The sequence below is a fragment of the Salvelinus alpinus genome, chromosome 11 (genome assembly GCF_045679555.1).
Source record: "Salvelinus alpinus chromosome 11, SLU_Salpinus.1, whole genome shotgun sequence".
Lineage (NCBI taxonomy): Eukaryota > Metazoa > Chordata > Actinopteri > Salmoniformes > Salmonidae > Salvelinus > Salvelinus alpinus.
The window spans coordinates 73,650,951-73,667,516 of NC_092096.1; the positions used below are offsets into that span (position 1 = coordinate 73,650,951).

Sequence of the window (16,566 nt, forward strand, 5' to 3'; positions counted from 1 at the left end):
AATGTTGACTGACAAGCCCCTAACCAACAATACGATTCTGAAAAAAAGTTAGAAAAATGTACGAAATAAAGGTTTAATTGTAACAACAGGTAATAACAAGGCTGTGTACAGGGGGTACCAGGTAATAACTAGGCTGTATACAGGGGTACCAGGTAATAACAAGGCTGTATACAGGGGTACCAGGTAATAACAAGGCTGTATACAGGGGTACCAGGTAATAACAAGGCTGTATACAGGGGTACCAGGTAATAAAAAGGCTGTATACAGGGGTACCAGGTAATAACGAGGCTGTATACAGGGGTACCAGGTAATAACAAGGCTGTATACAGGGGTACCAGGTAATAACAAGGCTGTATACAGGGGTACCAGGTAATAACAAGGCTGTATACAGGGGTACCAGGTAATAACTAGGCTGTATACAGGGGTACCAGGTAATAAAAAGGCTGTATACAGGGGTACCAGGTAATAAAAAGGCTGTATACAGCGGTACCAGGTAATAACAAGGCTGTATACAGGGGTACCAGGTAATAACTAGGCTGTATACAGGGGTACCAGGTAATAACTAGGCTGTATACAGGGGTACCAGGTAATAACTAGGCTGTATACAGGGGTACCAGGTAATAACTAGGCTGTATACAGGGGTACCAGGTAATAAAAAGGCTGTATACAGGGGTACCAGGTAATAACAAGGCTGTATACAGGGGTACCAGGTAATAACAAGGCTGTATACAGGGGTACCAGGTAATAACTAAGCTGTATACAGGGGTACCAGGTAATAACTAGGCTGTATACAGGGGTACCAGGTAATAACAAGGCTGTATACAGGGGTACCAGGTAATAACAAGGCTGTATACAGGGGTACCAGGTAATAACAAGGCTGTATACAGGGGTACCAGGTAATAACTAGGCTGTATACAGGGGTACCAGGTAATAACTAGGCTGTATACAGGGGTACCAGGTAATAACAATGCTGTATACAGGGGTACCAGGTAATAACTAGGCTGTATACAGGGGTACCAGGTAATAACAAGGCTGTGTACAGGGGGTACCAGGTAATAACAAGGCTGTATACAGGGGTACCAGAACCCCCCTCTAGGTGGGATGGAACCCCTCTAGGAAGGGTGGAACCCCCCTCTAGGAAGGGTGGAACCCCCCTCTAGGTGGGATGGAACCCCTCTAGGTGGGATGGAACCCCCCTCTAGGTGGGATGGAACCCCTCTAGGAAGGGTGGAACCCCCCTCTAGGAAGTGTGGAACCCCCCTCTAGGTGGGATGGAACCCCTCTAGGAAGGGTGGAACCCCACTAGGAAGGGTGGAACCCCCCTCTAGGAAGGGTGGAACCCCCCTCTAGGTGGGATGGAACCCCTCTAGGTGGGATGGAACCCCCCTCTAGGTGGGATGGAACCCCTCTAGGAAGGGTGGAACCCCCCTCTAGGTGGGATGTAACCCCTCTAGGTGGGATGTAACCCCTCTAGGTGGGATGGAACCCCTCTAGGAAGGATGGAACCCCCCTCTAGGTGGGATGGAACCCCTCTAGGAAGGGTGGAACCCCCCTCTAGGTGGGATGGAACCCCTCTAGGAAGGGTGGAACCCCCCTCTAGGTGGGATGTAACCCCTCTAGGTGGGATGGAACCCCCCTCTAGGTGGGATGGAACCCCTCTAGGAAGGGTGGAACCCCCCTCTAGGTGGGATGGAACCCCTCTAGGTGGGATGGAACCCCTCTAGGAAGGGTGGAACCCCCCTCTAGGTGGGATGGAACCCCTCTAGGTGGGATGGAACCCCTCTAGGAAGGGTGGAACCCCCCTCTAGGTGGGATGTAACCCCTCTAGGTGGGATGGAACCCCCCTCTAGGTGGGATGGAACCCCTCTAGGAAGGGTGGAACCCCCCTCTAGGTGGGATGTAACCCCTCTAGGTGGGATGGAACCCCTCTAGGAAGTGTGGAACCCCCCTCTAGGTGGGATGGAACCCCTCTAGGTGGGATGGAACCCCTCTAGGAAGGGTGGAACCCCCCTCTAGGTGGGATGGAACCCCTCTAGGTGGGATGGAACCCCCCTCTAGGTGGGATGTAACCCCTCTAGGAAGGGTGGAACCCCCTTCTAGGTGGGATGGAACCCCTCTAGGTGGGATGGAACCCCTCTAGGAAGGGTGGAACCCCCCTCTAGGTGGGATGGAACCCCCCTCTAGGTGGGATGTAACCCCTCTAGGAAGGGTGGAACCCCCCTCTAGGTGGGATGGAACCCCTCTAGGTGGGATGGAACCCCCCTCTAGGAAGGGTGGAACCCCCCTCTAGGTGGGATGGAACCCCTCTAGGAAGGGTGGAACCCCCCTCTAGGTGGGATGTAACGACAATCTGTGAGATCAGAGTGATGGTTGAAACCAGGTTGTATTTTCAGTTTATATGGTGTTGGTTTACAAACTATGTAGTAAAACAAGGTTCTATGTAAACTAGTTACTTTGTAAACAAGGTTCTATGTAAACTAGTTACTTCTATAAGTTCTATACTACAATAATCTCTGGCAATTTGTTATTAATTTATAAGTCCCAAAACAGATGCACCAATCGCAGATTGACGTTTTCCGTTGTGTGTGTTACAGGTAGCTGCTACCCCTGTCCAGAGACGGTGGATGTAAAGTGTGTGTGTGGATCCACCTCTCTGACTGTTCCCTGTGGGAGGGAGAGGAGTACCAAGCCCCCACGCTGTAAAGAACTGTGCAGGTAACAAACACACGGGACGACACACACACACGGGACGTCGCCCCGACGCACACACACACGGGACGACACACACACACGGGACGTCGTCCCGACGCACACACACACACGGGACGTCGCCCCGACGCACACACACACGGGACGACACACACACGGGACATCGTCCCGACGCACACACACACGGGACATCGTCCCGACTCACACACACACACGGGACATCGCCCCGACGCACACACACACACGGGACGTCGTACCGACGCACACACACACACGGGACATCGTCCCGACGCACACACACACACGGGACGACACACACACGGGACATCGTCCCGACGCACACACACACACGCGGGACGTCGCCCCGACGCACACACACACACGGGGCGTCGTACCGACGCACACACACACACGGGACATATTCCCGACGCACACACACACACGGGACGACACACACACGGGACGTCGTCCCGACGCACACACACACACGGGACGTCGTCCCGACGCACACACACACACGGGACGTCGCCCCGACGCACACACACACGGGACGTCACACACACGGGACGTCACACACACGGGACATCGCCCCGACGCACACACACACGGGACGTCACACACACGGGACGTCGCCCCGATGCACACACACACGGGACGTCGCCCCGACGCACACACACACGAGATGACGAGCGGGCCGGAGGATCGGTAGGATAATCAGTTTTACGAGGGTATGTTTGGCAGCATGAGTGAAGGATGCTTTATTGCGAAATAGAAAGCCGATTCTAGATTTAATTTTGGATTGGAGATGCTTAATGTGAGTCTGGAAGGAGAGTTTACAGTCTAACCAGACACCTAGGTATTTGTAGATGTCCACATATTCTAAGTCAGAACCGTCCAGAGTAGTGATGCTAGTCGGGCGGTCGAGTGTGGGCAGCGATCGGTTGAAGAGCATGCATTTAGTTTTACTTGCATTTAAAAGCAGTTGGAGGCCACGGAAGGAGAGTTGTATGGCGTTGCAGCTCGCCTGGAGGTAGAACTTCTTATGGCTGCAATCCCGTTAACGGGATGATATGACAACAGCCAGTGAAAGTGCAGGGCGCCAAATTCAAACAACAGAAATCTCCTAATTAAAATTCCTCAAACATACAAGTATTTCACACCATTTTAAAGGTTATCTTGTTAATCCCAATAAAAGTGTCCGATTTCAAAAAGGCTTTACAGCGAAAGCACCAAAAACGATTATGTTAGGTCACCGCAAAACCACAGAAAAACAAAGCCAATTTTCCAGCTAAAGAGAGGAGTCACAAAAAGCAGAAATAGAGATAAAATTAATCACTAACCTTTGATGATCTTCATCAGATGACACTCATATGTAACATGAAGTCCTTTCTGTTTTGTTCGATAAAGTTAATATTTATGTCCAAAAACCTCAGTTTACATTGGCGCCATGTTCAGAAATGCCTCCAAAATATCTGGAGAAATTACAGAGCCACGTCAAATAACATAAATACTCATCATAAACTTTGATGAAAGATACATGTTTTACATATAATTAAAGATACACTTGTTCTTAATGCAACCGCTGTGTCAGATTTCAAAAAGCTTTACGGCAAAAGCACAATATTCAATAATCTGAGAACAGCGTTCAGCCACAAAAGGAAGCCATACAGTTACCCGCCAAATTGTGGAGTCAACAAAACTCATAAAAAGCATTATAAATCTTCACTTACCTTTGCTGATCTTCGTCGGAATGCACTCCCAGGACTCCCACTTCCACAAAAAATGTTTGTTTTGTTCGCTAATGTCCATCATTTATGTCCAAATAGCTATTTTTGTTAGCGTGTTTGGTAAACAAATCCAAAGTCAGAAAGCGTGTTCACTAAAAGCTGACAAAGTGTCCAAAAGTTCCGTAACAGTCAGTAGAAAAATGTCAAACAATGTATTGAATCAATCTTTAGGATGTTTTTAACATAAATCTTCAGTAACGTTCCAACCGGAGAATTACATTGACTTGGAACAGAGCTCCCTCTCATGTGAACGCGCATGGTCAGAGCATGGCCGGGTCATGGCAGACCTGACTATTTCCTGTCTCCTTCGGCCCCACTTCACAGTAGAGGCATCAGACAAGGTTCTACAGACTGTTGACATCTAGTGGAAGCCGTAGGAAGTGCAAACTCATCCATATCCCACTGTTTGTTCAATAGGGGGTGTGTTAAATCTACCAACCTCAGAATTCTCACGTCCTGTTTTGATTTTTCCCCAGGTTTTTGCCTGTCATATGAGTTCTGTTATACTCACAGACATCATTCAAACAGTTTTAGAAACGTCAGAGTGTTTTCTATCCAATATGAATACTAATATGCATATTTTAGCAACTGGGACTGAGGAGCAGGCAGTTTACTCTGGGCACCTCTGTGCACCTTTCATCCAAGCTACTGTATACTGTTGAGACAATGCCAAGAGTGTGCAAAGCTGTTATTAAGGCAAAGGGTGGCTACTTTGAAGAATCTCATGTGTTTTGGTAACACATATGGAATCATGTAGTAATTTCATAGTTCTGATGTCTTCACTGTTATTCTACAATGTAGTAAATAGTGATATATTGGTTGTGATTGACATTGTTGTAATTGTGCCCACTATGTGATGTTGTTGTGTTGTTACGAGATAAAAGTCAAAATGGAGACAGACAAAATAAAACACTCTCTCTAAATGATTATCATCCCACCAGGTGTCCCCCGTCCTGCCACCACCCCAGCAGAGAGACCCATCGCTGCCACCCTGGTCCCTGCCCACCCTGTCGCCAGGCCTGTCTCCTGGCCCTGCCACGATGCCAACACCCCTGTCCCCAACCATGCCACGACCAGGTTATGGTGAAGACCAGCGACAGGGTGAGTGTGTGTGTGAGCCATGCTGCCAGGACAGAATGGTAGCGTTTCAGATTGACTGAATAGCAGACGTTAGATTGGATCACCCCGTGGTGGCACCGATGCCAGGTCATCAACTCTGCTGTGGAGATTGCTATATGATGTGAGGTCTGTCAGGAGACCGCTGGCCTGGAACCCGTATCATATTTATAGTGGAGATGGAAAATAACAAGGAGTCCTATTGGCCTGTTTCCCTTATCTCTCTATAGCAGTCTGTCTATCACCGTCAGGCTGTCTATCAGTCTATGATCGTCAGTCTATCACCGTCAGTCTGTCTATCAGTCTATGATCGTCAGTCTATCACCGTCAGTCTGTCTATCAGTCTATGATCGTCAGTCTATCACCGCCAGTCTGTCTATCAGTCTATAACCCTAGCATAGGGACCGGGTTAGCATAGGGACCGGGTTAGCATAGGGACCGGGTTGGTATAGGGACCGGGTTAGCATAGGGACCGGGTTAGCATAGGGACCGGGTTGGTATAGGGACCGGGTTAGTATAGGGACTGGGTTAGCATAGGGACTGGGTTAGTATAGGGACTGGGTTAGCATAGGGACTGGGTTAGTATAGGGACTGGGTTAGCATAGGGACTGGGTTAGCATAGGGACTGGGTTAGCATAGGGACTGGGTTAGTATAGGGACTGGGTTAGTATAGGGACTGGGTTGGTATAGGGACTGGGTTAGCATAGGGACTGGGTTAGTATAGGGACTATAGGGACTGGGTTGGTATAGGGACTGGGTTGGTATAGGGACTGGGTTAGTATAGGGACTGGGTTGGTATAGGGACTATAGGGACTGGGTTAGTATAGGGACTGGGTTAGTATAGGGACTGGGTTAGTATATGGACTGGGTTAGTATAGGGACTGGGTTAGTATAGGGACTATAGGGACTGGGTTAATATAGGGACTGGGTTAGCATAGGGACTGGGTTAGTATAGGGACTGGGTTAGTATAGGGACTGGGTTAGTATAGGGACTGGGTTAGTATAGGGACTGGGTTAATATAGGGACTGGGTTAGCATAGGGACTGGGTTAGTATAGGGACTATAGGGACTGGGTTGGTATAGGGACTGGGTTAGTATAGGGACTGGGTTGGTATAGGGACCGGGTTAGTATAGGGACTGGGTTAGTATAGGGACTGGGTTAGTATAGGGACTGGGTTAGTATAGGGACTGGGTTGGTATAGGGACTGGGTTAGTATAGGGACTGGGTTAGTATATGGACTGGGTTAGTATAGGGACTGGGTTAGTATAGGGACTGGGTTAGTATAGGGACTGGGTTGGTATAGGGACTGGGTTGGCATAGGGACTGGGTTGGCATAGGGACTGGGTTAGCATAGGGACGGGGTTAGTATAGGGACTGGGTTGGTATAGGGACTATAGGGACTGGGTTGGTATAGGGTCTGGGTTAGTATAGGGACTGGGTTAGTATAGGGACTGGGTTGGTATAGGGACTGGGTTGGTATAGGGAGTGGGTTGGTATAGGGACTGGGTTGGTATAGGGACTGGGTTGGTATAGGGACTGGGTTGGTATAGGGACTGGGTTAGTATAGGGACTGGGTTAGTATAGGGACTGGGTTAGTATAGGGACCGGGTTGGTATAGGGACCGGGTTAGTATATGGACTGGGTTGGTATAGGGACTATAGGGACTGGGTTAGTATATGGACTGGGTTAGTATAGGGACTGGGTTAGTATAGGGACTGGGTTAGTATAGGGACTGGGTTAGTATAGGGACTGGTTTGGTATAGGGACTGGGTTGGTATAGGGACTATAGGGACTGGGTTAGTATAGGGACTGGGTTGGTATAGGGACTATAGGGACTGGGTTAGTATAGGGACTGGGTTAGTATAGGGACTGGGTTAGTATAGGGACTGGGTTGGTATAGGGACTGGGTTGGTATAGGGACTGGGTTGGTATAGGGACTGGGTTGGTATAGGGACTGGGTTGGTATAGGGACTGGGTTAGTATAGGGACTGGGTTAGTATAGGGACTATAGGGACTGGGTTGGTATAGGGACTGGGTTGGTATAGGGACTGGGTTAGTATAGGGACTATAGGGACTGGGTTAGTATAGGGACTTGGTTGGTATAGGGACTGGGTTAGTATAGGGACTGGGTTAGTATAGGGACTGGGTTAGTATAGGGACTATAGGGACTGGGTTGGTATAGGGACTTGGTTGGTATAGGGACTGGGTTAGTATAGGGACTATAGGGACTGGGTTAGTATAGGGACTTGGTTGGTATAGGGACTGGGTTAGTATAGGGACTGGGTTAGTATAGGGACTGGGTTGGTATAGGGACTGGGTTAGTATAGGGACTGGGTTAGTATAGGGACCGGGTTAGTATAGGGACCGGGTTAGTATAGGGACTGGGTTAGTATAGGGACTGGGTTGGTATAGGGACTGGGTTGGTATAGGGACTGGGTTACTGGGTTAGTATAGGGACCGGGTTGGTATAGGGACTGGGTTAGTATAGGGACTGGGTTGGTATAGGGACCGGGTTGGTATAGGGACCGGGTTGGTATAGGGACCGGGTTAGTATAGGGACCGGGTTGGTATAGGGACCGGGTTGGTATAGGGACTGGGTTGGTATAGGGACTGTGTTAGTATAGGGACTGGGTTGGTATAGGGACTGGGTTAGCATAGGGACCGGGTTAGTATAGGGACTGGGTTGGTATAGGGACCGGGTTAGTATAGGGACCGGGTTAGTATAGGGACCGGGTTGGTATAGGGACTGGGTTAGTATAGGGACTGGGTTGGTATAGGGACCGGGTTGGTATAGGGACTGGGTTGGTATAGGGACTGGGTTAGTATAGGGACCGGGTTGGTATAGGGACTGGGTTAGTATAGGGACTGGGTTAGTATAGGGACTGGGTTAGTATAGGGACTGGGTTAGTATAGGGACTGGGTTAGTATAGGGACTGGGTTATAGGGACTGGGTTGGTATAGGGACCGGGTTGGTATAGGGACTGGGTTAGTATAGGGACTGGGTTGGTATAGGGACTGGGTTAGTATAGGGACTGGGTCAGTATAGGGACTGGGTTAGTATAGGGACCGGGTTGGTATAGGGACTGGGTTAGTATAGGGACTATAGGGACTGGGTTAGTATAGGGACTGGGTTAGTATAGGGACTGGGTTGGTATAGGGACTGGGTTGGTATAGGGACTGGGTTAGTATAGGGACTGGGTTAGTATAGGGACTATAGGGACTGGGTTGGTGTAGGGACTGGGTTGGTATAGGGACTGGGTTGGTATAGGGACTGGGTTAGTATAGGGACTGGGTTAGTATAGGGACTATAGGGACTTGGTTAGTATAGGGACTGGGTTAGTATAGGGACTGGGTTAGTATAGGGACTGGGTTGGTATAGGGACTGGGTTGGTATAGGGACTGGGTTAGTATAGGGACTATAGGTACTGGGTTAGTATAGGGACTGGGTTAGTATAGGGACTGGGTTGGTATAGGGACTGGGTTGGTATAGGGACTGGGTTAGCATAGGGACTGGGTTAGTATAGGGACTATAGGGACTGGGTTGGTATAGGGACTTGGTTGGTATAGGGACTGGGTTAGTATAGGGACTATAGGGACTGGGTTAGTATAGGGACTTGGTTGGTATAAGGACTGGGTTAGTATAGGGACTGGGTTGGTATAGGGACTATAGGGACTGGGTTGGTATAGGGACTTGGTTGGTATAGGGACTGGGTTAGTATAGGGACTGGGTTAGCATAGGGACTATAGGGACTGGGTTGGTATAGGGACTGGGTTAGTATAGGGACTATAGGGACTGGGTTGGTATAGGGACTTGGTTGGTATAGGGACTGGGTTAGTATAGGGACTGGGTTAGCATAGGGACTGGGTTAGCATAGGGACTATAGGGACTGGGTTGGTATAGGGACTGGGTTAGTATAGGGACTGGGTTGGTATAGGGACTGGGTTAGTATAGGGACTATAGGGACTGGGTTAGTATAGGGACTTGGTTGGTATAGGGACTGGGTTAGTATAGGGACTGGGTTGGTATAGTTGTGGTTTACATAATGACTATATCATTAGTTATGTCAGGGCCTATCAGAACAGCTGATTCAGGATGTTTCTCCTGGACTCCTACATGTATGCTGGGATACTTCCTGTCTCTGACTGCTTGTTTTGCAGGTCCTAGCAGGATGTCTACATGTATGCTGGGATACTTCCTGTCTGACTGCTTGTTTTGCAGGTCCTAGCAGGATGTCTACATGTATGCTGGGATACTTCCTGTCTGACTGCTTGTTTTGCAGGTCCTAGCAGGATGTCTACATGTATGCTGGGATACTTCCTGTCTGACTGCTTGTTTTGCAGGTCCTAGCAGGATGTCTACATGTATGCTGGGATACTTCCTGTCTGACTGCTTGTTTTGCAGGTCCTAGCAGGCCCGTGGGAGCAGGCGTCAGAACCTGCGTTTGTCCGTAAAGCTCTTCCCTGCCCACCCTGCCTGGTCCCTATACCCACGTATGTTACACACACACACACACACACACACACACACACACACACACACACACACACACACACACACACTGTAACACACACACACACTGTAACACACACTGTAACACACACACACACTGTAACACACACAGCCAGCGGTTACCCCCACCACACAGCCAGCGGTTACCCCCCCCCCCCCCCCCCACACGGCCAGCGGTTACCCCCCCCCCCCCCCCCCACACGGCCAGCGGTTACCCCCCCCCCACCACACGGTCAGCGGTTACCCCCCACACGGCCAGCGGTTACCCCCCCCACCACACGGCCAGCGGTTACCCCCCCCCCCCCCCCCACACGGCCAGCGGTTACCCCCCCCACCACACGGCCAGCGGTTACCCCCCCCCCCACCACACAGCCAGCGGTTACCCCCCCCCCCCCCCCCCCCCCACACGGCCTGCGGTCACCCCCCCCCCCCACCACACGGCCAGCGGTTACCCCCCCCCCACCACACGGCCAGCGGGCGACATGTGGTCATGCTGATGTGGTCTGATCCCAGAGTGCGTCACTGCGCTGCAGGCAGACTGAACTCATATTTTCCTCTCTGTACAGGGCCTGTCTTGGAGAGCATGAGGTAAGCTGAGAACTTTTGGTTATTTACTTTCCACATCCCTCCCTCTCCCCTCACCGTTTCTCTCTCCCTCTCCCCTCACCGGGTCCCTCTCTCCCCTCACCGTTTCTCTCCCCTCACCGGGTCCCTCTCTCCCCTCGTCCCTCTCCCTCTCCCCTCACCGGGTCTCTCTCTCCCCTCACCGTTTCTCTCTCCCTCTCCCCTCACCGGGTCCCTCTCCCCTCACCGTTTCTCTCTCCCTCTCCCCTCACCGGGTCCCTCTCCCCTCGTCTCTCTCCCTCTCCCTCTCCCCTCGTCCCTCTTCCTCTCCCCTCACCGGGTCTCTCTCTCCCCTCACCGGGCCTCTCTCTCCCCTCACCGGGTCCCTCTCTACCCTCACTGGGCCCCTCTCTCCCATCACCGGGCCCCTCTCTCCCATCACCGGGCCCCTCTCTCCCATCACCGGGCCTCTCTCTCCCATCACCGGGCCCCTCGCTCCCATCACCGGGCCTCTCTCTCCCATCACCGGGCCCCTCTCTCCCATCACCGGGCCTCTCGCTCCCCTCACCGGGCCTCTCGCTCCCATCACCGGGCCTCTCGCTCCCATCACCGGGCCCCTCTCTCCCATCACCGGGCCCCTCTCTCCCCCATCACCGGGCCCCTCGCTCCCATCACCGGGCCTCTCTCTCCCATCGTCTCTCTCCCCTCCCTCTCTCTCCCCTCCCTCTCTCTCCCCTCCCTCTCTCTCCCCTCCCTCTCTCTCCCCTCGGTCTCTCCCCTCGGTCTCTCTCCCCTCCCTCTCTCTCCCCTCGGTCTCTCTCCCCTCGGTCTCTCTCCCCTCGTTCTCTCTCCCCTAGTTCTCTCTCCCCTAGTTCTCTCTCCCCTAGTTCTCTCTCCCCTAGTTCTCTCTCCCCTCGGTCTCTCTCCCCTCGTTCTCTCTCCCCTAGTTCTCTCTCCCCTCGGTCTCTCTCCCCTCGTTCTCTCTCCCCTAGTTCTCTCTCCCCTAGTTCTCTCTCCCCTAGTTCTCTCTCCCCTCGGTCTCTCTCCCCTCGGTCTCTCTCCCCTCGGTCTCTCTCTCCTTGCTCTCTCTCCCCTCGGTCTCTCTCTCCTTGCTCTCTCTCCCCTCGGTCTCTCTCCCCTCCCTCTCTCTCCCCTCCGTCTCTCTCTCCTCCCTCTTTCTCCCCTCCGTCTCTCCCCTCGGTCTCTCTCCCCTCGGTCTCTCTCCCCTCGGTCTCTCTCTCCTTGCTCTCTCTCCCCTCGGTCTCTCTCTCCTCCCTCTCTCTCCCCTCCGTCTCTCTCTCCTCCCTCTTTCTCCCCTCCGTCTCTCCCCTCGGTCTCTCTCCCCTCGGTCTCTCTCCCCTCGGTCTCTCTCCCCTCGCTCTCTCTCCCCTCGCTCTCTCTCCCCTCGCTCTCTCTCCCCTCGCTCTCTCTCCCCTCGCTCTCTCTCTCTCTCCTCTTCGTCTCTCTTCCCTCCCTCTCTCCAGTGATAACCTAAAGGTTGTCAGACCAACAAAGTCTTGTTTGTTTTTCACATCCCTCCTTCACTCCTATCCTCATTTCCAAATGTCATGTCATCCCTCTTTCTAGCTTTCTCTCTCTCCCTCTCTGACCTTTCAACCAATGGGAGCTTAGCTAAACAAAACAGGAAGAACATAAACAGGTTGATCATGAGAAAACATGGGAGTTAACGGAGGGAGAGAGAATAGTAGTGCATCAATCTGACTTGTTCAGGACTGTTTTACTCCTCAGTTACGTGACTTGTTCAGGACTGTTTTACTCCTCAGTTACGTGACTTGTTCAGGACTGTAGTCAAGGGGAGTCTGCCTTCCCAGAAGAGTGGAGGCTGTTATAGCAGCAATGTTCCAACATCTAGTGGAAAGCCTTCCCAGAAGAGTGGAGGCTGTTATAGCAGCAATGTTCCAACATCTAGTGGAAAGCCTTCCCAGAAGAGTGGAGGCTGTTATAGCAGCAATGTTCCAACATCTAGTGGAAAGCCTTCCCAGAAGAGTGGAGCCTGTTATAGCAGCAATGTTCCAACATCTAGTGGAAAGCCTTCCCAGAAGAGTGGAGGCTGTTATAGCAGCAATGTTCCAACATCTAGTGGAAAGCCTTCCCAGAAGAGTGGAGGCTGTTACAGCAGCAATGTTCCAACATCTAGTGGAAAGCCTTCCCAGAAGAGTGGAGGCTGTTATAGCTGCAATGTTTCAACATCTAGTGGAAAGCCTTCCCAGAAGAGTGGAGGCTGTTATAGCAGCAATGTTCCAACATCTAGTGGAAAGCCTTCCCAGAAGAGTGGAGGCTGTTATAGCAGCAATGTTCCAACATCTAGTGGAAAGCCTTCCCAGAAGAGTGGAGGCTGTTATAGCAGCAATGTTCCAACATCTAGTGGAAAGCCTTCCCAGAAGAGTGGAGGCTGTTATAGCAGCAATGTTCCAACATCTAGTGGAAAGCCTCCCCAGAAGAGTGGAGGCTGTTATAGCTGCAATGTTCCAACATCTAGTGGAAAGCCTTCCCAGAAGAGTGGAGGCTGTTATAGCAGCAATGTTCCAACATCTAGTGGAAAGCCTTCCCAGAAGAGTGGAGGCTGTTATAGCTGCAATGTTCCAACATCTAGTGGAAAGCCTTCCCAGAAGAATGGAGGCTGTTATAGCAGCAATGTTCCAACATCTAGTGGAAAGCCTTCCCAGAAGAGTAGAGGCTGTTATAGCAGCAATGATCCAACATCTAGTGGAAAGCCTTCCCAGAAGAGTGGAGGCTGTTATAGCAGCAATGATCCAACATCTAGTGGAAAGCCTTCCCAGAAGAGTGGAGGCTGTTATAGCAGCAATGTTCCAACATCTAGTGGAAAGCCTTCCCAGAAGAGTGGAGGCTGTTATAGCAGCAATGTTCCAACATCTAGTGGAAAGCCTTCCCAGAAGAGTGGAGGCTGTTACAGCAGCAATGTTCCAACATCTAGTGGAAAGCCTTCCCAGAAGAGTGGAGGCTGTTATAGCAGCAATGTTCCAACATCTAGTGGAAAGCCTTCCCAGAAGAGTGGAGGCTGTTATAGCAGCAATGTTCCAACATCTAGTGGAAAGCCTTCCCAGAAGAGTGGAGGCTGTTATAGCAGCAATGTTCCAACATCTAGTGGAAAGCCTTCCCAGAAGAGTGGAGGCTGTTATAGCTGCAATGTTCCAACATCTAGTGGAAAGCCTTCCCAGAAGAGTGGAGGCTGTTATAGCAGCAATGTTCCAACATCTAGTGGAAAGCCTTCCCAGAAGAGTGGAGGCTGTTATAGCTGCAATGTTCCAACATCTAGTGGAAAGCCTTCCCAGAAGAGTGGAGGCTGTTATAGCAGCAATGATCCAACATCTAGTGGAAAGCCTTCCCAGAAGAGTGGAGGCTGTTATAGCAGCAATGTTCCAACATCTAGTGGAAAGCCTTCCCAGAAGAGTGGAGGCTGTTATAGCAGCAATGTTCCAACATCTAGTGGAAAGCCTTCCCAGAAGAGTGGAGGCTGTTATAGCAGCAATGTTCCAACATCTAGTGGAAAGCCTTCCCAGAAGAGTGGAGGCTGTTATAGCAGCAATGATCCAACATCTAGTGGAAAGCCTTCCCAGAAGAGTGGAGGCTGTTATAGCAGCAATGTTCCAACATCTAGTGGAAAGCCTTCCCAGAAGAGTGGAGGCTGTTATAGCAGCAATGTTCCAACATCTAGTGGAAAGCCTTCCCAGAAGAGTGGAGGCTGTTATAGCAGCAATGTTCCAACATCTAGTGGAAAGCCTTCCCAGAAGAGTGGAGGCTGTTACAGCAGCAATGTTCCAACATCTAGTGGAAAGCCTTCCCAGAAGAGTGGAGGCTGTTATAGCAGCAATGTTCCAACATCTAGTGGAAAGCCTTCCCAGAAGAGTGGAGGCTGTTATAGCAGCAATGTTCCAACATCTAGTGGAAAGCCTTCCCAGAAGAGTGGAGGCTGTTATAGCAGCAATGTTCCAACATCTAGTGGAAAGCCTTCCCAGAAGAGTGGAGGCTGTTATAGCTGCAATGTTTCAACATCTAGTGGAAAGCCTTCCCAGAAGAGTGGAGGCTGTTATAGCAGCAATGTTCCAACATCTAGTGGAAAGCCTTCCCAGAAGAGTGGAGGCTGTTATAGCAGCAATGTTCCAACATCTAGTGGAAAGCCTTCCCAGAAGAGTGGAGGCTGTTATAGCAGCAATGTTCCAACATCTAGTGGAAAGCCTTCCCAGAAGAGTGGAGCCTGTTATAGCAGCAATGTTCCAACATCTAGTGGAAAGCCTTCCCAGAAGAGTGGAGGCTGTTATAGCAGCAATGTTCCAACATCTAGTGGAAAGCCTTCCCAGAAGAGTGGAGGCTGTTACAGCAGCAATGTTCCAACATCTAGTGGAAAGCCTTCCCAGAAGAGTGGAGGCTGTTATAGCAGCAATGTTCCAACATCTAGTGGAAAGCCTTCCCAGAAGAGTGGAGGCTGTTATAGCTGCAATGTTTCAACATCTAGTGGAAAGCCTTCCCAGAAGAGTGGAGGCTGTTATAGCAGCAATGTTCCAACATCTAGTGGAAAGCCTTCCCAGAAGAGTGGAGGCTGTTATAGCTGCAATGTTCCAACATCTAGTGGAAAGCCTTCCCAGAAGAGTGGAGGCTGTTATAGCAGCAATGTTCCAACATCTAGTGGAAAGCCTTCCCAGAAGAGTGGAGGCTGTTATAGCTGCAATGTTCCAACATCTAGTGGAAAGCCTTCCCAGAAGAATGGAGGCTGTTATAGCAGCAATGTTCCAACATCTAGTGGAAAGCCTTCCCAGAAGAGTGGAGGCTGTTATAGCAGCAATGTTCCAACATCTAGTGGAAAGCCTTCCCAGAAGAATGGAGGCTGTTATAGCAGCAATGTTCCAACATCTAGTGGAAAGCCTTCCCAGAAGAGTAGAGGCTGTTATAGCAGCAATGATCCAACATCTAGTGGAAAGCCTTCCCAGAAGAGTGGAGGCTGTTATAGCAGCAATGATCCAACATCTAGTGGAAAGCCTTCCCAGAAGAGTGGAGGCTGTTATAGCAGCAATGTTCCAACATCTAGTGGAAAGCCTTCCCAGAAGAGTGGAGGTTGTTATAGCAGCAAAGGGGGACCAACTCCATATTAATGGCCATGATTTTGGAATGAGATGTTGGACGAGCAGGTGTCCACATGGTGTTGGTCGTGTAGTCTACACACACCATGTGTGAATGCACACATTTTCATTTGATAATTTGTTTAATATAATTTTTATTTAACTAGGCAATCAATTTCTTATTTTTTATTTACAATGATGGCCTACCGGGGAACAGTGGTTAACTGCCTTATTCAATGGCAGAATGACAGATTTTGACCTTGTCACCTCGGGATTCGATCCAGCAACCTTTAAGTTACTGGCCCAACGCTCTAACCACTAGGCTACCTGCCGCCCCTATTTGATGAAGTAGACTCCCCCTGACTACCTGCTGCCCCTATTTGATAAAGTAGACTCCCCCTGACTACCTGCTGACCCTATTTGATGAAGCAGACTCCCCCTGACTACCTGCTGCCCCTATTTGATGAAGCAGACTCCCCCTGACTACCTGCTGCACCTATTTGATAAAGTCGACTCCCCCTGACTACCTGCTGCCCCTATTTGATAAAGCAGACTCCCCCTGACTACCTGCTGCCCCTATTTGATAAAGTAGACTCCCCCTGACTACCTGCTGCCCCTATTTGATAAAGCAGACTCCCCCTGACTACCTGCTGCCCCTATTCGATGAAGTAGACTCTCCCTGACTACCTGCTGCCCCTTTTTGATGAAGTAGACTCCCCCTGACTACCTGCTGCCCCTATTTGATGAAGCAGACTCCCCCTGACTACCTGCTGCCCCTATTTG

General features: G+C 50.7%; 1 protein-coding gene across 3 annotated transcripts in view; it reads left to right on the forward strand.

Annotated features, from left to right (window-relative positions):
• nfxl1 (nuclear transcription factor, X-box binding-like 1) overlaps positions 1-16,566 on the forward strand; it is a 136,749-nt gene that overhangs the window by 68,589 nt on the left and 51,594 nt on the right. For all 3 annotated transcript variants that reach the window (XM_071334229.1, XM_071334230.1, XM_071334231.1), the window contains exons 13-16: positions 2,595-2,715; positions 5,438-5,597; positions 10,016-10,104; positions 10,690-10,711. In XM_071334229.1, the coding sequence (XP_071190330.1) occupies positions 2,595-2,715; positions 5,438-5,597; positions 10,016-10,104; positions 10,690-10,711 (392 nt within the window). The remainder of the gene's footprint in view (positions 1-2,594; positions 2,716-5,437; positions 5,598-10,015; positions 10,105-10,689; positions 10,712-16,566) is intronic.